General features: G+C 39.1%; 2 protein-coding genes across 4 annotated transcripts in view; one reads left to right on the top strand and one right to left on the bottom strand.

Annotated features, from left to right (window-relative positions):
* LOC140277438 (3-hydroxy-3-methylglutaryl-coenzyme A reductase-like) overlaps positions 1 to 22,968 on the top strand; it is a 33,611-nt gene that overhangs the window by 1,379 nt on the left and 9,264 nt on the right. The window contains exons 1-4 of one of the 2 annotated variants that reach the window (XM_072372455.1): positions 21,166 to 21,240; positions 21,582 to 21,785; positions 21,881 to 21,992; positions 22,305 to 22,392. In XM_072372455.1, the coding sequence (XP_072228556.1) occupies positions 21,624 to 21,785; positions 21,881 to 21,992; positions 22,305 to 22,392 (362 nt within the window). In that variant the 5' untranslated portion in view covers positions 21,166 to 21,240; positions 21,582 to 21,623. Of the gene's footprint in view, positions 1 to 21,165; positions 21,241 to 21,581; positions 21,786 to 21,880; positions 21,993 to 22,304; positions 22,393 to 22,968 lie in introns of those variants that run through there. The other variant, XM_072372456.1, reaches the window with a different exon arrangement.
* Positions 10,659 to 15,979, bottom strand: LOC140277252 (beta-1,3-galactosyl-O-glycosyl-glycoprotein beta-1,6-N-acetylglucosaminyltransferase 4-like). 2 transcript variants are annotated; one of them, XM_072372207.1, is made up of 3 exons: positions 15,820 to 15,979; positions 15,660 to 15,707; positions 10,659 to 13,751 (listed from the first exon to the last, which is right to left on the bottom strand). In XM_072372207.1, exon 3 carries the CDS (start codon positions 13,748 to 13,750, stop codon positions 12,452 to 12,454), a length of 1,299 nt encoding a protein of 432 aa, XP_072228308.1. In that variant the 5' UTR covers position 13,751; positions 15,660 to 15,707; positions 15,820 to 15,979; the 3' UTR covers positions 10,659 to 12,451. The 2 variants fall into 2 exon arrangements, with proteins under 2 accessions (XP_072228308.1, XP_072228309.1); XM_072372208.1 differs by having other exon boundaries at positions 15,660 to 15,979.

A 22,968-nucleotide genomic window follows, 5' to 3' on the forward strand; every position in this document is an offset into this window, starting at 1 on the left:
TATAGCAGCTTAACTATGGGATTTTTCAGGATTACCTGAGCCATCCCTAACTATAAACTTTATCAAAAAGGAAAATTTTAAGCCTAATCTTAAAAGTGGAAAGGGTGTCTGCTTCCTGGACATTTACTGGCAGCTTATTCCACAAGAGAGGGGCCTGATAACTGAAGGCTCTGCCTCCCATTCTACTTTTAGAAACTCTGGGAACAACAAGTAAACCTGCAGTTTGGGAGCGAAGTGCTCTGTTAGGAAAATATCTTACAATGAGATCTTTAAGATATTCGATTCAATTCAATTCAATTAAATTTTATTTATATAGCGCCAGATTACAACAATTGTCATCTCAAGGCACTTAAGTAATATAGTCCAATTCAAGCCAATTGGAATTCAATTCATTGTAATCATAATCCAATTAATTCATATAGAGCCAATTCAAAAAACAATATCCTAGCTAAGCGTAAAGAGTTAAGGTAGGTGATACCAGGCAGACATGAATGACAGAGAGCAGGCAGTGCAGTTTCTGAAAGATGTTGCTAAGGGACTGGATAGAATAGATAAATCAGGGCTTCCAGGAAAGTTGAAGCTGTGGTGTCTGCAGTTTGGATTGTTTCCTAGGTTGATGTGGCCACTGTCTGCGTATGAGATTCCATTATCTGTCGCAGAAAAAATGGAAAGATTAGTTAGCTTTTATATTAGGATGTGGCTAGGTGTTCCTAGATGTTTAAGTACTGTGTCACTGTATAAGAAAGGCATACTCCAGCTCCCAGTGTCTAGTCTAGTAGAGGAGTTTAAATGTACTAAAGTTAGGACAGCGCTCCTGTTAGCTGGGAGTAAAGATGTGGTAGTTAGTAAGATGGTTGCAAACCCAACCAAGGGGAGGAAATGGAATCCAAGAATGGCAGCTCAGGAGGCAGAAGCAACTCGTAGACATACAGAGATTGTGGGTAATGTTCAAATAAGTTGGGGAGGCTTGGGGCTTGACCTAAGCAAACCGGTGTGGAGTAGAGCAGGTTGTTGAACTAGTTGTTGAGCAGGTTAGTAAAAAGGAGGAAATGTTAAGGGGTACAAAAGCAGTGGCTCAGGCTAAGCAGGGACAGTGGTTGAATTGGGAAGGTGTAGAGAAGAAAAAGCTTAGTTGGAAAGAGCTCTGGAGTGTGGAGGAAAGTAGTATTAGATTTTCGATAGGGGCAACATATGATGTATTGCCAACCATAGGCACATTTTGTCAGGTTGTAAGGTTAGTCTGTCACAAGGCCGGTATACGTGGTGATAATCAAGTATTAAGAAGCTTAGCTGCAGGTATTAAAGATAAATGAAGGCAGGTGAATTTAGGAGGGTCTAAGGTGAAGAGAGTGGCATTTCAGTTTGTTCAAGAGGGGGAGAAAGTTAAAAAGACAATAAGGAGGCAAAGCAGCTTAGAGGATGCTTGTGATTGGGAGATGCAGGTAGATTTAGGAGTAAAGCTTGTTGTTCCCCAGGAAATAGCCTCTACAAATCTAAGGCCTGATTTAGTCTTGTCACCCTTGTCACCCTCTAAACTTTCATTACCCCCTACCCAAACCAGGGTTTGTATCCCCACCCCACTATGACTGGTGTGCAGTTGGTGAGAGGCTGGGGTAGCTGATAATAATGCTGCTTGTGGAAGAAAAGATGGTTGTTGTGGTGTGAGGAGCAGTAAGGGCTGGCATTAGGGGAGTGATTCTGAGACGCCAGTGATCATTGTCTAGCCTCCTGGAGGTGTCTTAGGGCCAATTAGACGAAACACTGATGAAAGGAGGTTCCCACCTGACGACCCCAATGACATGTTGGTCAGCACTGCTTACTGGTCTATATAGGGAATTATTCACTGAGTCTGGTCCATTTTTTTGTAGCACAAGTTTCTTGTGTTTACTTTGAATGACTAAAATGTCACAAAAGTACAACTGGAATAGAATTGCTTTCCTTAAACAAGGAAAGCAAACCAAAGGCTGAGAGGGACTTATACAGATTATACATGACCTGATTCCTGCAGGCGTTGGCAGACAGGACAGCTACTGTACAGTCATTGCAAAATATACAGCTCCACACTGAAACCACTGTGTGACGGTGCCCCTCACACAAGAGGACATGAACTACTTGTGTTTGGCATCAGCTCTTTTTGGTGGGACAGTGTTGCAAAGTAACTTGTTATGACAGCAGTAGCAAACATTAACCTCTTAAGTATAATCTATGCTTCATGGAAACACAGAGACAAAATTGTAAAATACTGTTTATGCATTTTTATGCAAGAAATAGCTACTTTGTCATAATCTTGCGGGTACTTTGGTTCTTGTGTGTTCTAATTAGCTAAATTATTTAAACTACTAGCTGTTAGAATAAATAAAGATAGTCATCTTGTTGGGAACGTTACATGATGTTATCCATGTGGGTGTTCTTTTAAAACTTACCACCCATCTAAACTCTGTTGCAGACCAAGCACACTCTCTGCCCCACAGCCACAGAACTCACCTACTCTGGCCCTTCGTTGGAAGTAGGACAATGCACCGCTGTTAGGAGACGTTTACCTTTGGGGTGTTCTGCCAGAAAGGCTTTTGGAAAGTTAGATGAGAGATACGATGCAACACACTTGCAGTGGTGTGTTGGCTTAAATAGCTAGATGAGTAAGAAATTTGGCAGGAAAATTGAGGGTTTAGCTTTAAATCCTGTTTAGAGCATTTTTTCCATTTTTATACTCTTTTTTTCTTTTTTCATTCAGAAATGTGTTTGTAGTGCCCAAATCTCCCCTTTCATACTGAGATGTCATCGTCTCGAAGAGCAACCAAGGGATTAGTGGAATATTTCTTTCTTTTTTTGGCTATCTTATGGCTTTATAATCACTTTATATGACTGGAGTGAAATCTTTATTGGGGGTGAGGTCTGCTACACCAAACCTTATTTGCCTGGTGGAGGCAGGCCTCCCTTCAGTACAAGTTTTAATCAGACAGAAACAAGTCAGATTCTTGACTAAGGTGATGCAGCGCCATGGTATTCAAGACGACCCCTTATGGTTTGTTCTTGATATGACAAGAAAGGAAAACAAGGTCATGGACTTATACCTACAGGAGTTAATGGATGAACAAGATCACATTGAGAGAGATTGTGCTAACATGATTGTGAAAATACGCTCTAATGAAGGAACAGGATACAAAACCTACCAAGTCGTCAACCCGGACACCCCCTTTATTTCAACACTGCTCCATACATTGAGGACCACTTGAGAGTGACTTTCACTCGGTTTTGATTTACCTCCCATAGGCTGCGTGTATAAATGGGAAGGTGGAGCCGTACACCTCCATACCTACGTGTGTGTCATTGCAATATGGGCGTACAAAATGAGGAACATTTGCTCTTGTGCCCTCTCACAAAGGAAATCCATGCAAAATACGGACATGATTCTACAGAGCTGAGCTCTCTCTTCGTCAACACTGATAAAAAGATTTTAGTTATGTTACAAGCTTGTCTTGCAATGCTAGAAAAATAGATGGGAGCTGGAATGGTATAGTGTAATCGAGGTGGTTATATGACAAATGTATCACTATATGACCAATGATGAAGTGTATCATTTCTTCTTCTTTATGTGTGTGTGTGGGGGTTAATGGGTTTTTGTTGTTTATTGTTTGGACCCAAATGTTATGTTTTAATTATTTGTGTCAATCAAATTAACTAACTAATTATACGCTCAACTTTCCTTATAAGGGCCTATGTGTTCCACGCATGCGTCAAAGCTTCATCTTTTTGTAAAAACACTTGAATTCCCAAGCTGAATTCCGTTCATCCTGCGAAACACTTCAGCAAATTGTGACTGAAAGACTGAAAGTCCCATTAAGACAACTCATAGTCTCTAAATCATTTCCAGACTGTCGCTCTGCTCTAAAAAAATTCTGATTTTTATAAGTGCAATCGCATCTGACTAAGTCACCATTCAAGAAAGCTAAAGACAACATCTTAGCAGTGAATTCAGCTGCACTTACATGTACACAGCATCAAGGTGTTGACATAATTCAGTCAATGACTCAATTCTTCTCCCCTGCATTTATACTAATAGAAAAATGTGTTCCAGTTAAAACTGTCTAGTAGAGCTGTAATTGTAACTTGACTCATCTGTGTATGAAACCATGCTGACTCAAATATGTCAGTTCAACGGGTTCAACAGGCTGAAAAAAGTTAACTGGGTCCAACAATGACTATTTTGTAAAATGATTGTTTAAACCCAACCAAGAAGTGGCAAAAGCTTTTTTTTTTTTGTAAAGTGTTATTGTGTCATTGATAGGTTGGTCTCAATCTTACATTACACAAAGGCCCATGGCTGAAAGCATAGTGCTGGGCTTCCCCATCCATCCCTCTTTATCTTTCTCTTTCGTCTTTAAGACGACCTTGTGGCTTCTTAAATGAATGATTTGAGAATGTTTCCTCTGATGTGGGTACACTGACATGAAACGCTCCCTTTCTGCTGCTCGAGGGGGTGGTCCTTTAAACAATGCTCTTGAGGTTTCAGAGGTATTTCATTGAATTTATTTATATTCTGATTCTGAGCCATACTGAGAGATATGAAGTGTTTGTGAGGAGTTGTGAGGTATTTGAGCGTTTCAAAGACATTCCTTATAATCAACCCTTCAAACACACAATGTCTTAAAATTGTTTGTCAAGGAAAAATTCATGATGAACGAAAGGTTGGAATGGTATGAACAGTTTAGCTCATCTCTAGGTCCTAAATCTTGCACTAATGTGAATGCAAACAAACCAGCTTTCATAGCAGAGAACCCTGTGCTGTAGCTTCATGCCCAGATGACAAACTCAGCAACCTTTTTCTGTCACACTATATGTGCTGCCAATGTGCACAATGAACATTATTATTGCTTGAGTGCTCAGGACAGAGCAATGCAGTCCAGGAAGAAACATGACACTTCTGAAACATGTGGTTAGTGAGGGGCCATGGAGCGCTATTTAAGGTTTTGGCTCAACCTTTTCCTCTGCTCTCCTACATGTTTGTATAAAAACCTCAAAAGCCAGAATTGTGCTAGATTCTCAATGAGCAACAGACAAACATCTTACCCAACACAGCTCTAAGACTCTCACACAAACGCACACAAAAGATATTCAGAAATGTTTGTTTCTAAATCTCTCATCATCAGTGGGGTAAGAATGCAAAAAAAAGAGTGAAAAAAAGAGAAAATGGGAGCAGAGAGGAAGTGCTTGCTCAAACAAGCAGACCACAGATATTTAAGATACATTATCATGACATGAAGCATACAGGAAGATGTGAAGGTTACTTAAGTGTGCAGGACTGGAGACACTGAATACACCTTCACCAGAAAACACTCAGCAATCTTGAGCAGGATATTACATTCTGAGACTGCTAAATTGAGCAATCTGAAAGTTACACAGGCTTGCTTTTTCTGGAAACACAGAATACTGTTCCTGGGTAAAAGACATGAGAAGAGAGTGAGACATTTCACTTCCTTCTGGGTCTTGCCAAGCTAAATATATTAGCTCAGAAAGACTCAAGAGCATTTACTGCAATGAAGTTCTAAATCAAAAACCTATACATTTTAAAAGCTGACAAACAAGACTATATAATTTTGACTTCGTAACTGCCAAGTGTAAAATGTTCTCTCTCCTATGTCTCCTTTATTGGTTTCGAGGTAAAAGGTTAAATTATTTATCATTCTAAAACATAGAGCTGTATGATTAAAAGGTAGGTACAGTCCTTTTGTAGTTTTCATATTCAAATGAGTAAAAATGTAACCCTTTTTTTTATAGCACCGTCTTGACAAAGGTTACAGAGAAAAGCAGATAAAGAGAACTGGTTGCAGGTGACAAAATGACCATAAAACACAAAGGAATACAATATAAATGTAAAAACTGTTAAACACCTGTAAACCCATCCTGAATCCTCCCCACTATCACTCACCACTACACCATTGTTCATGTAAACCAATGAGGAAGGCCTGGCACCCCTTTAAACCACTTTTCTCTTTCTCCAATCGATATTTAAGGTTTTTGCCATAATTTATGACACAGTGCAGAAGATTCAAGGTCATAGATGAAAGGTGGCGCCTCCACTTCCCCCATTTCTGGAGCCCCATGTAGTGGTTATGGCTGTATTTGTTATGGAAAAACATGTCAGCCAGAGAAGGGGCAGAGAAGGGCACTTTAGTTTTACAATGACAAATATTGATGTAGTATGTGCTGTGATTCTGTAATGCTGTATCAAATTCGATTAAAATTACATATGGTATCAAGAGACTGCCCTCCTCCCCAAAATGTGCCCATGAGGCGTTTGTTTGTGCAGGTAGACACGGCGAGTAATTATTTTTCAAGTATATATGACTTTTAGTGATTTTGAGAGCAACTGCAAATAAAGTAGTTGCTCACTGCTTTATTAGGAGGGGGTGGGGGGGCATCGGGAAGCTAAAGTAAAGATAGAAAACGCGTGTGTGTGTGTGTGGATTGATGCAACCCATACCTGCAAATTGAGAGCATTTCAGTGCATTTTTATCTTGAAAATTCTGATCATTTCTACATCAATACTACCAGACTAGATCATAATGCAGCACTCACACATCATGGTCTTGCTAATTGCTCACCAGGGTAATAACATATCTGTCAGTTTCCATTTATGAAGACAATGCAGGAGAAATATCACCTCATATAATGACTGTGCCAAGGTAATAGATTTGCAGCAAAGACTCTGATTGGGATCAAGACAATTTATTTCTATCAATGCAGTATCTCAAGTCGTTGATTGATCAAGACTGTTTTTTTTATACCAAGACAGGAACCAAGGTGGAGCTGCACTATCTTATCGTCATTTCTCAACAGGATCATGCAAAAAGCATCATTTCATGAACTTTTGCAAACAACTGGAACAACCCCCTAAATAACTAAACTTTCTGAGGATTATGAGAGTCAGAAAACGCCTCTTTCACAACTGTCTGATGTGTTTCTGTGTGGACAATGACAAGTGTGTAAGATGTTTCTTGTTTGGAAACATTCAAAAAAATATCTCTGGATGTGGCTTTCCCCTCAAAGTCTTACAGTGAGTAAGATTTTCCAGAGTAATATGGTTTGTATTTCAGTTTCGTTTCTTGGACGGGATTCTGTAAATGGCTGTTCTACAGAACCCTGACAACTTACAGATGTCTCTGCAGCTTTGAAACAGCTCTCACTTCAGAGCCCGTAGGTAAACTCTGAACATACCGGGTTGCATATTGAACAAAGTAGTTGCTATCAGATAAGATTGCGATTGTGTCACTCCAAACTTGATTGTAAAGTAAGTCTATTACATAACTAATATAAAGTTCATATTGACAGTTTAAGGTTATCTGCAGTTGCTGCTGGCACTCTAACACTGTCACCAATCAGTAACGGTCCATCTCTGAGCTTCCTTACATTCACTCTGTACTCTGAAGTGGGTGATTGAGTGGGATTATAAAAGAATGAACTATCTAATCCTTTTTTTGATGGTTCAGTATGAGTCACAAGCTCACAGGTGCCCACTCACCTGGCGTTTTGTCCCCTGCCCGGTCCCATGTGCATACTTCTTTTGAATTAAGGCCGGCAAATAGAAGAGATTATAATAAGTTCTGGGTGTGGCACAGCTGTTTATTTCCTGTGATAAAACAACCCACAAGCATTGTCAGCTTTTGATTCACATTACTTGAAAACTAACACCTGATACTCCTACTGCTGTGCACAAGTCTAGTGTTCCCATGCCAGGTTGTTTTACTCACTCACACATGTACACAACACTGGAACGTCCTCAGAAATTAATAATTTACTGGAACATAATAAGCCCTCTTGCCTCCATGTGTGCAGTGCCCAGTGTTCTGTAACTTAAGTTCTTATATGGCAGTGAAGAGAAAAGACAGATACTGTTCATTGTTATCATTTGTGGGTGTATAAATGGACATTATTTTTTCTGAAATGATATTGAGGCACACATGCTTCTTAACAGTAACACATGACGTTAGCATATTTCAATTCCCACTTTAATGCAAAGGAAATCCATGATCAGTTCTTTAGTCTGAGAGTGTCCCTCTCTTGATGTCTGGCTTCAGTGAGAGCACATGCAAATTCTACAAAAGCTGCTAATCTTTTACCACAAAAAAGTGACTTGACTTCCTCTTTACTAAACTGTAGCTGTGTCTGCAGGAAACGTGTAGGCAATACACTTCTGTGTACAATACTCTGTGATAAGCACAATTCACTGTGATAAGCACAATTCACTGTGATAAGCACAATTCACTGTGATAAGCATGAAGCCAAAACTGCTGTAATCTCTCCAAGCCTGTTCCCCATTTAGCGTTGCACTGATCTGCAACTTAAAAAAAGGTCAACTTTGACACTTGCAGAAGGTTTACATGTTGTTCATATTCCTTCATTTTCTACCATTTACTGTACAACACGTAAACACTACTTTCAGATATTAATGTAAATATTCTCATGCCATAAAGTGCATCCAGTATGGTTGTTTTAGTTGAAAGCAATTGCCGCGATCTTCATTGGCCCATTGCACATAAAGATGTACTGAGATTAAATGGTTTTATTTATTCTCTGCTGAGTAGGATGTTACCTGCAATTAAGCAAGACATCATAACATCTGCTCAGACAAACCATCCTAACGGTGGACCTCTACCTCACGGAAATGCCAAAGTTTCGCTGTAAGCAACGATTTGAATATATTCACATTCAGGGTGAGAGTATAACAGTGGAATTATTCTGTCTGTGCACCATAATTTGAGTTTAACATGAAATGCGAGCATGATTTGGGGTCGAGTTGAACAGCCTTTTTTACCTTTTTTACTTAACAAGCTACGATGAATTATGTTCCATGAAAGGAAATAATTCTGCCAAAATGATTCCTAATTGTTTTCATACAGTCATACTACCTGTGATTCAAGTCAATAAATATGAGAACACAAAAGTCACAACATACTTGAGCAACTTGTGACAACATTTTTCACCCGTGTGTTGGTTTCTTTACTTTTTTAACATCTAAACTACGGTAAATAGTGAACTTACATTTAATATTACTTCTTATTACACTAATGTGAATGACGTAATCCCCTTAAAAATGTGATACGATTGCAACTGACAAAGCATTTAAAGTTCTTTTCATGGAAATATTTTGAACAGCTGCTGCGTGTCCATCTTTTCCTGTTTTTAATTTCTCTTAGCAGCTTTGCCTAACCTCATTAATATTTCCAAAATGTTAAGGAGAAGTGCTTATGAAAAGATGATAGGAGGACATTCTTTGGACTACTTGACCATACTCTTGATGTCCAAACAACTTTTTGCAAATTAAATCAGGTTAATTAGCAGCTCATACATTTGTAAACATGAAAACTCCAATGTACAGACACACTTTTGCAAAGTTTTTAACCCTATCGACATGTCTGTGACATGTTTATATGTATTATAATAAATTTCATGAACAAAATCAGCCATCAATGATGTGGCTGAGGATTTCTGCTTTGAATCTCCAAAGCACTTCCTACATCCTTGGAAAGGCAAGGTCAGACAGCTTGTATGGTCTATGTAGACTATTTGCAGGAAATAATCTTGGTTATTTGCAGGGTGGGTCTGTGCAGTTAATCTCCTCAGTTAACTCTGAGGAATCGATGTAGTGAGACGTTAGCTTGTGTCACCATCTACATGGAGAAGTTGGCACAAGCTAGAAAAAAATGGCAGTAGAATTAGGACTGAGAAAGGAACCAACACTTTTGCCGCAAAAAAGCCTGGAGCTGGTCCAGAATGTAGTAGTTGACTTGGTGTATGTAAGCACATTCTGATGTGCGGCTGAACTTCTCACATCTGCCATGTGTGAATCACACAGCAGCAGGTTCACAATGACATCATTTTTTGGTGCTAAAAAGCAGCAACGGATTTTTTTTAATCGGCTACTGAATGACTGAGGAGCTGAGGAGTCAGCGCCAAACCATCTTAAGACCATGAGTTTTTGTGGCAAAAAGTTCAAAATGTACAACTCAGAGGAACACATTCATTTTTTAAAGAGATTAGTAACTGCCAAAGTGGGATTGTGAGAAAATGAGATGTTCTGATGACTTGCGAGATGTCTGGGCCTCCCTCAGTGGGAAAATCTGGCCCTGGTTATTCTTCCGTCTCTCTCTGACATGCCGCACAGCATTTGTTCACTTTTGCATCTGCAAAATCTTTGAAGTTATGCCTAACATGCATGAACTGCTTTAATTTATGCCCTTATTTTCCCCTTGTTTGTAATTTGATCATTTTTTTTGTATAAAACCTTTGCATGGACTACTTCATGACACATTCTTTGGACCAGTTTGAAACAAAGATCTGATTTTATGAATCTTGGAATAATGTAATTTGAATGTCAAAGGATCTTTAAGTAAATTTAAAAATAGCCAAATTGTGACACAAGTACAGGAATCATTCAGTTCACAGTGCAAAACAAACCCTAAATGATATTATCCTGTCTTTGTTCTATCAACCAAAATCTGATTAAAGATTAAAAAGATAACCAAAAAACTAGACACTGCCACATCAGCTATGTTAATATCAGTGTAACATTTCAAAACTCTTGCATGACTTGATTTTTTTTGCATGACAAATTAAAACCTTTCACACTTCCCGACAGAGGAAAGATACACTCATCAATATGATTTCACTGCCAGCTGACTGTACTTACAGCATATGTGGCAAAGCAACATGGTTGGAAGTTTATTAGAGGCAGGTGCTTAAACAAGTACGTCAACATCCATTTGCCAAAACCAGTTCAATTAAAACATACATTTATGGCTTTTATAAATTAAATGTCTTGAGATGTATTTCAAATCTTTCACACAGCAACCCAACACAATACAGTCTAATGAAGCCACCAAATTTACTAAAACAAACAGAAAAAAAACAGCACCGGAGTAGAGTCTTTTTTATTCACCACTGGAAAAAGTTCCCATGCGTTATTACAATTTTCTTGAGAACAAAACACATTGTTTCTACAGAGTTTTAATTCAAATTTTGTTTGCTGAGCAAACAGAAATCCCACTGGTCAAAAACCCTCTGACACTAGGTAACATCAGCTCTTGAGTGCCATGGGATAGCATTTATTCATACTTCTTACCAGCACCAATGACTCTGCAGAAGATGCCGTTTTTTTTATTGGCACTAGTTTGATTTGGCAACATAGGAAACATAAGACCTGGGTGTACATACTATTGTTCACAGATGACGCTGCAGTTGGGGTGGCAAAAGTGGGCACTTTTTTCTTTACAGAACCACACATAAATTGTCCTCTACATCTAACATAGAGGCTCTAAAACAGACGGCACAAACTCTTCGTCAAAATTAGGTTCATCGTTTTTGTTTTTTTTTATTACTTTTAGTCATCACAGATGTACGCTTATTTTCTGTTCCCCTGAGTGGTGGCAACGTCTGCAGTCCAATCACGAGTAGTAAACTAGCTTGATTAAGTCAGTCATAATTATCAGAGTTAGAAGCACAGCTTGTATGATACAGTGTAATGCTACCCCTTCATGTTGTTGAGCACTGATGATAAACCCGGAACTGCACACTATGAAAAAGGACTTTGATCAGCTTGTTTTAGTGGGTGTATCAGCAGTTAAAAAATATTCTAAGGCAGGGATCACTATCCCTTTATCCTTTATCCCCTCAATAATCCTGAAGCAATGTTCCCTCCATATTTACACAGTAAGGGTGTAGAAAGTTTGTTCAGAACAGAGTATTTCTACATGGCTGAATGGTTTATGACAACAGATATTAATAGTAGACAAAAATGGCACTGAGTTGTAACCAATGAACAGTAGGATAATAGTTCCTATAGAAATGATTTTCTCCATTAATAATTTTAACATTTGGTTCTGAGAACATACATAAGTAAATAACCTGAAAACGCTCACCACTCTCCTTCCTGCAGCCTATCCCAGCTGTTATTGGGTGAAAGGCGGGATGCCAGTCCATCACAGCGCCACACAGAGACAAACAAGACAAACAACCATCCACGCTCACACTCACTAATAGGGCCAGTTTAGAGTTACCAATTAACCTGACATACATGTTTCTGGGCAATCTTTTATAAAAATGACCAAAAAAAAAAAACGTGAACCAGACATTAACATATCTATTAACTAGTTTAAAGTGAATAAACTGTGCCGTGTAGTGTTGTCAAAGTGTGCTGCTATTGGCTGTAAATAAGCAGAAGTTACCTGTTCAAACATGAAACAAACCTCAAGGGGGAAAAATAACCACAACAGGAAAATGGGGATGGGGGCGTTCTTTAGGGATGTAGGAAATGTGAATCGAAAATGGGAAGGCGTACCTGGCTTGTCCAAAATTTAAAGACATAAACTTACTGAAACGTAAGAGAAGCTAAAGCAGCAAATGTCACTATCAAACACCTCAAACATGGAAATAATTCCTATTTTTGAGTCTTCAGCTAACCCGTCCGACAGGTCAGGGAAGTCCTTGATTGCAATAACCTCTGCTTTTCCTCCAGCTTCTCCTCAAGGCACTGAATGAGAATGGGGTCCACTTTGGGATCAAACTTGTTGGCGAACCAGTGACCATAGTTGAGCAACCAACGCATTTCAGCTGCACCAAAAATGCAAACGCTGCGAACGTGTTCCCCTGTGCACGGTGGGTAAAGGCTCTCCTCCAGGTAGTGCCACTTCACCAGCCTGGTTTTACTCATCAAGTCTGTAATATCGGGCTGGGATCTGGGCACCTCTCCAGGAATACCCGGCAGTCGGACGAGTGTAGCCCAGAAGTGTTCATCTGGGGAGTAGGTGTCCTCTGACCAGGCCAAGAAATCCTTCACTACAGCTGAGGAGTCCATGTGCACAACAAACTCCCGTGATAGTACAAAATATGCGTTTCCAACAAACATCTCTATACCATGTGGTGGCGGGCTTTTTTTTTGCTCTGTTCTCACCGGCAGTTTCTGATATTCAAAGCTGGCGGGTTTTAGCTCATGGTGGAAGGTGAATCTCTGTTTCTTGATTTCAGTGGGTCGGCTCGTCTCTAACATATTGGAGCCTTTTAACTTCTTTAGTTCTGACACCAGCTCAATGTTGGACCTGAGAGGGAAATCCTGGCCACACAGGTTGATGACATACTTCCACCTAACTTCTGACCGCAAAAGGTCCGACAGACAGTTGAGATCAGCTTTTAGTCGGCTGATGCTTGCATAAAACACAGACTCTCGCTTGCTGACGATGAAGACATTAGGCAAACAGCGAGCCAAACTTTCCATGGCTGCGATGAACTCGGATGAAGACTTCTGATCATAATGGATACAGTAGATATTATTGGGCGAGTATGTTGCTCTAATGAGTCGCTCCACCATCCAGGCATATTTATGTACAACCAAAGAATAAGCAAGAGGAAACTCTTTCTCTTCTTCAGAAACACAGACTGCATCATAACCTCTGATGTTGATAAATGAGGGACAGCTTTTTGTAAGGTTAATCAGACTTTCATCTTTGTCCTCCACAGTCTTTTTCCTTCTCATGATAAAGGATTTCCCCACCTCCACTGGATCCATGTCATAAATCGCCAAGCAGTTAATTGGGTGTTTGTACAACGGCTGACTCTTTGAGACTTCTTGGACAACTGTAGATTCTGTGACGTAGTTGTACTTGACACTAACCAGCAGGAGGATACTTAACACCAGCAGTGACAGGAAAGGTGGAAGCAAGTGCTTTCTTCTTAGTCTCAGTGCTGAACATCTTTTCATTCTGTGGGGAAAGAAAGCAAGAACTGAGAAACAGAAATAAAATTGTACAGGTTCATAACAGGAAGTGTTAAACTGGGGGACGAAGAAAAAAACAACAAATTCTACAATGTGCAATGTACAATGTCTTATTTATGTAAAAGACTGTCAGGACTAAGACTCTTTTACAGGAGAAGCATAGAGCTGATATGGTTTAATAAGCCCTTCTCGGTGATAAGATACGCAACATTCATGGCTTAAACTCCCCTCCTTTATCAAGAGACGCAGGCATACTAAAAAAAAAAGTAATGATAAAAAAAATAATTTATTCTATCGCAAATCATATCACTGGTACAGGTCATATAATGTTTAAAACATTCCCCATTCTAAATTGGGTTATCTAATTTTTTCCCCCAAAACCCAGGCAATTATCTCACAACCCCCAGGTTGAGAATTGAGACATTGGTAAATTTTTGGTAATCTTCCTGACAACTGTACGACTGCCTGTAAGTCAAGTGAAGTCTTCTTCAAGTTTTTTCTTAACATTACATCATATGAACATAACTATTCAATTTAGTGCGCCAAACGCACGCTGGTCGTCTGAAACATAGCGCTGGTGCGTGAAAGCAGTTCAAATATCACTTTTCTATACGTTGAAGCTTATTGAAAAGTCATTCAAAGTGTGAGGGTTTATAGTAACAGTGTAGTTATCAACTCAAGAAAAACATGCTGTTTGTCAGATGAGAGTTAAAGTTTTGAGTCCTTTTGCGGTTGAAATTCATATCACGCTAATGAACATGCAGCATTACTTTAAACAAAATGTCAAGTTGAACGTCTGGATATATAATCAGACAGAGAGCAGAGGCCTCAGCCACACTTTTAGACATTTTTAAAGAGATTTATCTTGTTCATTTGGCTCAAATGATGTGGGGGAAAACATTAAGGAGGAAAGTTTGAGCGGGGTTGTCCTCTGATCAGCTGATTATGCTAAATTTGCTAATAATTTGTCTGCAAAAGTTTTCATGAGTCATGAATCTGCGAAAATCTAAAGAGGCACAAAAGTGACATACAGAGCTGATTCCATCCACAGCCGCAATGTTTCACACAAACACTGCACACTTTGCACGCAAATATGAATATTTATAACAACATAAATTGTTCTGAGAAATCTGTGACAATATAAACTATCACAGTATAACTTTATTGTCCAACCTTGTGTGAATGGCAAATATCAAGCATGTTTAGTCGCAAGTTAACTCTTTTTGTTACTAATCAGCTGTTAATGTTATGAAACTTTTCTGAAAATGACAAATTATACTACATAACTCACATACTGTGTGTCATTAATCATTAATGGTGCCTCTACTGATCTCCACAACAAAACTGCATGTTTTTCCAGCAGGAAAGCATCTGAACATCACTCACATTCAACGCTGGTTGTCAGCCTAGTCTCTTGTGTGCAGAGATTTCTCAGAATCTTTTAATCACATTATGCACCACAGGTTGAATTATTAAAAGAGTAAAGAGTTTAATTATTTGCCCAACAACTCTCTCCGTGTGTTCCTTTAACACACTCATTTTAATGAGCGGTTGCTAGTTAACTTAGTTAGTGGTGGGATGCTCAAGCTGTTATGCAGTCAACTGAACAACTTTTCCTCCGTTTTGCTGCCCCATGTGCCAACGATTTACAAACGTGCTACTGGTATTAAATTCAAAACCAACATGAATTTTTCATTAAATGGTGACATTTCACAGTGTGAACATTTGAGATGTTGTCTTTGGACCATTTTCAGTAGAATACTGAGCTTAAAATGCGTCGGAAAATATTGCTATCTGTTTTCATCTTCTTCACAGTGGCTCAACTGTTTCTCTTTCTCATTCTATTTATTATCGCTCTCTTACTGGAAACGAGACTGAATCAATTAACACTTACCTTGCTCCATACGTTTGCCAAGCTCCTTGCAAGCCGTTTCAAGTCATCCTGAAAGTTATGAATACTATGGTCAAATTTAAGGTTTCATTACAAACGCCCCTAACTTCTGCAGTTTTAATAAAGCTGCAATGATAAATAATTTCCCAGAGCTGGAACTTACCGAAGTCAGAAGTAATGTAAAGAGTGTATATATCTCCGTTTCCTGCCACTCCACTTTTTACGCACAGCTACTACCACCGTACACTTGAACTGCAAAAACATCGAAATATAATTCGCTTCATTGTTACTAAGGATAAAGCAAGTCCAAAGGGCACAAGATGTAGACTCTCAACGGCTGATCTCCAACTTTGTCGCCGAGGACGACGCTGCTGTTAGAGAAATAACCCGGAAAGAGGGAGGAGTTCAGGAACCTAATTGCAAATTTCAAAGCAAAAATGTTTTTGGGATTACATGTCGTCACTATCGGTTTAATAAAAATACCTCTTCTACTAATAGCATGCAATGAGAATGACGCAGCGCGAAAAGACTTCCTCTCCAACAGGTATGAGCGAAGGCGCAGCTGATGAAAGAAGCATGAATGAAAACCCCGTGCCTCGTGTCATCTGAACTCACTCAGTGGACAAGTTCAAGGGGACTGTGAAACTCAGCAACCTCAAAATGTTGAAAGACAGCAACTTAAGTCTTGTTGTTTTAATGAAGAAGAAGACAGAACTGAAATAAAGCAAGCAGACCATTTTTTTTGTTAAACCAGATCTACCTGATGTGCAAATGAAGGGACACGGTCTACGTTCAATGGTTTCATTGTCTGTGCTCGAAATAAGCCAGTCCTGACTGTGTCTTTGTGTAAGGGAAGGCAAAGAAACTGAAAACTAAGCTGAAGGCTGAAAGGTTCTAAGTTATTTAAATATTATTTTACAGAAGCACAGAGGAATTACATTGGAAAAGTGCAATTAAGCTGTATTTCGCCATGCTCATCCTCTCCACCCCCAGAATTGTTGCATAAATGATTACTAAACAGGATTAATGTCAAATCAATCAAATCATTTTATCATGATAAGAGGAACTAAGTTGTGCAAATGGGAGCAAGGCAGAGCTAAAGAAATCTACAAATTTAACATTAATGTAATATCAGGTTGTAATGACAGTATATGGACATTTTAAAGGTAATTGAAAGAAAATAAATCACATCCTTTAAAGAATATTTAGATGACTAAAAAGGAAAGAAAACGCTGGGACCTAATTTGTTTGTTAGTGGTTTAAATCAGAGTTTTCCTAAATTTGAGACAGGAGGCCTCCTTTTCAGATAAAATTGAAAAAGGAAACCTCACTCTGCCTTTTTGCTTAGCTCCCTAAATGATCATGATTTTATTGTTAAATCCAATTCAAACTCAGCAAAAGTGAGCCAAGATGTCCACATATTGCTGTGTTGACACATTCAGAGTAAACTAAAAACACAAATGGACCGTCCTAAACTGACTAGTTTCTGACTGTGGGAAAAACAGTTAAGTACCCCTAGAACTGATGTATCTGAGCTCTTTAACCAGATCACAAATGTACAAGTAATCCTTTTGATAACTAATGTAATATTTCCTCACCTCCATTCACTTAGCGCCGGTGGAGAGGCTGCTAACACTGTAAAAACCCTTTGATCTAAAGAATTTTACCAATAGAAAACATCAATTTAACAAAAGTACCATTACCATTGTAAAATATATTATGAACAATAAAACATCAGATATACAAAACTGTGCAAAAGTCTTGATCCAGCCTTCATTTCTTTAGGCTTGTTTCCAAGCAGCCAGACTATCTTATCTATCGTTAGTATTTTAAAGTGGCCTTAGAGCAATAGTTCTCCAGGCTTTCTGAAGGTCTTTCCAAGTCTTTATTGGGACACTGGCTGCTTCTTGTTGTTTCTTTGTATGTTTGTACACGTTTCAAGAATTTGTTGTAATAACTTCCTGCTTTCATGAAAATATATAAGGAAATAAGGTGTGGCTCAGTAACATTTGCATAGCATTGTCTGTTACAAGACAAACATTGCTCAATAGAGATAATCAGAACATGAGCAGTCGGTGAGATAATGAGTTGCAGGTGTATAATATAGTAAAGATAAGATAGTAAACATAAAAGGATGGTATGCATTTAACAAATAAGCAGAACTAAATTGAGGTGCCCTCAGAACCCTGTTTAAGCTGTAGTTTCCTTATTCTTATTTGACAGTAAGACAGTAAACTCAGTTTGATTTGATGATAAGTTGGTTCTCGGAGAAACTGTCAAGTTCTATGCAACTTTTGATGTTTCTTTTGTATTATTATATGCAAAATTTTCCATCTAGTTAATCCATCAGTGCCCACATAAGGACCAAACGGCTCCACTCCTCAGTGGCCTTGACCGATCCCCTAACAGTGATTCACTTCTGAAGCAGGAAGGAAATGTCTTGTGAGTCTTTACAGACATGCAACAGTTGTGATGTCCCGGGAAGAAGTCACACTGTGAGGAGTTTAAGAGCGTTGAACCGAAAAAATACTAGTGTGTTATCTAAGAATGAATGCTATTTTCTTATAGCAGGAGAAAACGTGGGTGTCAACGTTTGTGTTTCCAGTCATTCCACTGCTGTCACTAAGGCTGTACGCTCTTCATTTCTTCTTCGTCCTGCGGTCCAGATATTTCAGTGTGATAACAGACGATTGCATACTGATAACTCAGTGTAAAGTCCACAACAAATACCTGCCATAAACGCAGGGCGCAGTGTTTGCTGAGTTTCAGTACTGTGTCAACAGCACATGCCTCCCAACACAAAATCAGTGTCATAAATAATATGTTTTGATCGAGTAACGTCTGTGAACATGTTTTCTTCATCAACACATAGAAACTTTATTTTGCGTGTTTTGCTGTCATGAGCAAGAGAGGAAGACAAAAAGTTGGGAGAGACTTTATTCTACCAGGTGGTTGTCTAATTTACATGACCTTTTACAGAGTTTACAACGAAAGGTGGGGCACTGCATGGCTCTGGTGGCTCAGCCAACATGTCTGTTTTAGTGGAGCACTCAAAGTTAAATTATTTGAAAAATAGATGTATGGATGCCTCAGGTTCTTGGGAATCCTAAAGAACTCTTAAAATTGACGCGTTAACTTACTTTAATATGGTAATTCCTCAATCTCATATGAATTATTATGTTACTAAATACTTATCTGAAGAATGTAGGAAGATGGTGGTTCAATCCCTGGTTGCCCCAGTCATAGTATCCTTGGAAAAAACACTGAACGCCACATTGCATTCATTGGTGTGTGAGTGTATATGATTGACTATATAGACTGCATAGGATAAGAAGTGATGTGTCAATGTAGTGTAAAAGTGGTCAACAAGACTAGGAAACTACAACATAAATGCGGTCCATTTTTTTACTGACCTACAAATGAAACATTTCTATCCAGTTGGCCGAGTTCTCCTCCAATCAGGGAACACAGACCCATTCACATCATTCACAAACATTGATGTGAATCATATGCTGCGGTTTTCAGGAAATTTCACCTCATTTTAACACCTTTTCCCATCTGGTAGAGTCCCAGAGTCTTGAAAAATCAATGTGCACTGAGACTGGTCTGTCTGTATGTCTTCAATACTGCATGCAACAGGAGAGAAAATCTTAAACACCCTCGTAGTCAAAATGACTTAATCTAATTTTAATATCCAGCACGATGAAAACGATCCTCAAATACGAGAATCAGAATATTCCTTATTGTCATTGTAACATCTACAACTAAATTAGGTGCCGCACCTGCAGTGTTATAAAATGACACGTGAAAAAAGTTCTATAGACGATATATAAACAAGGTCTATAAAAGGGTATATGAAAAGGTAAAAGTATTTGCAAAGAGTAAATAACATCAGATACATGTGTGTACAAATATATAATAAAAAAAGCTAAATTAAACAACAGGCACAGTGGTGTGGTGGTTAGCACTGTTGCCTCACAGCAGGAGGTTCCAGGTACAACTCCTGACTGGCGTCTTGCCTGTTCTCCCTGTCTATGCGTGAGTTCTCTCCAGGTACTCCTACCCCTTTCAAAAAGCATGTATGTTAAGTCAAATTGAGTCTCTAATTGTCCCTAGGAGTGTAATACTTACAATACCACAATTTTGCTCAAACAGCACCACACAATGGACCACTTTCAAAATCAAAATTTTCTTAATTGCTTTCGTTTGTTTCCCACAAGGACATAATGTCAAATGAGGGTTATTGCTGACAACATTTCACTGAAAGCCTGAAAGTGCTTTGTTTTGCTTTCCTTCCTTTATTTTGTACGTTACTCCACCTATGCTCCACCACCCAACCTTTTGCGCCTCTGCTTCCTGAATGTAGACTCTGGTGATACTTGTGTTGTTCTGCTGCCAAAAATGACAACTCTGTGTTCTTAGCTGTTTCCTGCATGCTTGCAAACTGAGCAGTCTTGGATATAACTCTTGAGTAATGTCAGACAACTGGTTGGTGATCAGTGGAGGGCAAAATTCACTAGAGAGCAACTTGTCTCACGAGTCCCCTCTGTCTTGAGACACCTTTCCTTTTTTTTTGTATTTTTCCAGGGAAATAGATGCAGTGATGTATTGAAACATGTACAAACATACAAAGAAAAAACTGTATAGAATGCAAATACAGTTTGTACAATTCTAACTTGCGTTAAAGTCAATATTTGGTCTGAGCACCTTTATTCTTCAAATGATCAGCTAGTCATCAAGCACTGCAGTGGCCTGATAAGGAGCCATTTATTTGAATCAGGTGTGGTGGAGGAAGCAAACATCGAAAACATGCAGAGCAGTGGGTCATGAGGACCAGAATTGAGAAACACTGCTTTAAGTAGTCTTCAGGAATAGTTCTGCAGGCTTCTTGAAGGACATACCAAAGCTCTTCTTTGGATGTCAGCTGCCTTTTGTTCTGTTCTCTGTCAGGATCATCCCACACTGCTTCAATAATGTTGAGATCCCGGCTCTGGGGAGGATTCATCCCTCCATAAGACCTGTTGCCACTGATTTTCAGTCCACTTCTTGTGTCATTTGGCATACCTCAGCCTTTTCTCCTTGTTTTCATTCCTTAAGAATGGCTTCTTGACACCTTCCATGTGTCTTTGTGACAGGCTGCTAGAAACAACTTGCCTAGAGATTTGAAAAAGTCTTTTTACTCACTTTGACACTGGTTCATCACTTGAGTTGTTTTTTAAAACTTTTTCCCTTGAATGCTGAAAAGGTTAGTTTTAAACAAGTTAAGAAAAAAAAACCTTAAATGGTCAGGTACAATACAAGAACTGGACTGAAATTGAAAGGAGCCAGTGGTCACAGAAAAAGATCGATGACCTCCGGTTCGATAAACATATAAACTATAAATATAGAGACACTGGGTTGGACTAAGCGGGTATAGAAAAAGGACGGATAAATATATAAAGCCGCACAAACACACGCCACTTTTGCCCCACCCTGTGACGTCATGTCCTGCTCGTGACGATGGAATGAGGTCAGGATTTCCGCGTCGCCATGTTGGTTTTGTGATTCGTTACATCAGGGTTGTAACAGTGCCATCACCGTTATGGTAAGAACCCTTGTTTCACAGTGAATCTCTGCTTTGGTATTACGACACTTTCATGATGATATCAAGGAGTAACTCTGGGTAGACTGAGTGACTGACGTTCTTTGGTTAGAGGCTGTGTAAGATGCGTGATAGCTAATGTGCTAATGCTAAAAAGTAGCTAACGCTAGCAATAACGGTTATAAAAACTTTCTTGTTTCTACATCAAATGTAGTAAGACTGTGTATTTTTAACTGAAGCTTCCTTTGCTTTCTTAGCATGCCATGTATTTTTAAAGTACTGTCTTAAAACTGCCAGCTAATCACTCTCTGTTGGCTTGGGTGTGCCATTTTTTGTGTTAACAGGTGAAGCTGTGACCTTAGGAAGCAGGAAGGCATCCTGAGACCATGTTGGCACGTCTGTTTAGGCTCCATGGCTTGCTGGTGGCCTCTCACCCATGGGAGGTGATAGTTGGGACCCTGGCTGTCACCGTCTGCCTCATGTCCATGAACAGCTTAACAGCCAGCAGCCAGGTGTGCAGCTGGAATGAGTGCCCCAAAGTGGAGGAGGTGAGGCTGATGTGGATGTAGCACTTACAAAAAAACAAGAATTCCTGCCTTAGTTGTTTGGATACTAACAAGTAAAAATGTCTGGTTTCTTACAGGATGTCCACAGCAGTGACATAATCATTCTGACAGTCACTCGCTGCATGGCCATCATTTATATCTATTTCCAGTTCAAGAATCTTCTACAGCTGGGATCCAAATATATTCTGGGTCAGTATGATTATTTATTGTGGCTTGGACATAATGGCTGTTCTTACTATGCCTGTCAGCATTTTTGTGACTGTATCACACCCAGAAAGCATTGAAACCTCCTGGATTCTTGGTCACGGTTTCGTCTTTTACTTCTGCAGATCCACACTTTTTGATTCAGTCATGTTGTGAAAATGTCAAAAAAGAAAACGTTTTATTCACTTTTGATGTATCAAAATATATGTATTTTTCCTAAAACCTGTAACCCAAGGCCTTGGATAACAAACAAACCTGACCTGAAATGTCGACATTGTGTTTCTTCTCTTTCTGCAGGTATTGCTGGATTATTCACAGTATTTTCAAGCTTTGTTTTCAGCACAGTGGTCATCCACTTCTTTGGGAAAGAGCTGACAGGCCTTAAGTAAGTCTCACAAATGTACTCGCATACTGTATACTCTTTGCAACCTTCTTAAAAGTGATGAGGGTTATGACTGAACTTACTTGTGAGGTCACTTTTTTTTTCATACCAGGAAAACACGCTGTTAGAACAGTATTAATCAGGTATTACACCATTCAGAATGTCAATGAGACGTTCTGAGACATCTGATGCTATGATATGTCTAACTTTATCTCTTAACTCTGATCTGTCAGCTTGTGTGGCGTAAGGTTGTATGGTCGTGTTCAGATTTGTATGCTGAAGTTTCTGTTATTACAAGTGTCACGGTCTATGCACCTCTTTGTTATTTCCGAATTCCGAAATCAGTTTTTGTTAAACTGCTCTCAAAAGCTGTTGCCATATATAGATATTAACCGGTAACGCTTATCATGATAAACTTGGAGACAAAGGATGGTTAAACATTTATGCAATCGCAGTGCAGCTGAAATTCCTGCAGTACTTAGACTCAGAATCTGGTGTCACACAGTCTGTTTAGATTGGCAGTGAGTCATTTCATTTAGGGGTAATATCAAAGTTATGTCTAATTATAAAATTGATACT

The sequence above is a fragment of the Leuresthes tenuis genome, unplaced genomic scaffold (genome assembly GCF_036924035.1).
Source record: "Leuresthes tenuis unplaced genomic scaffold, fLeuTen1.0.hap1 SCAF_19, whole genome shotgun sequence".
NCBI classification, from domain to species: Eukaryota; Metazoa; Chordata; class Actinopteri; order Atheriniformes; family Atherinopsidae; genus Leuresthes; species Leuresthes tenuis.

Coding starts and splice junctions, on each gene's coding strand:
- LOC140277252 (XM_072372207.1), bottom strand. CDS start 13,750: ATGAAAAGATGTTCAGCACTGAGACTAAGAAGAAAGCACTTGCTTCCA.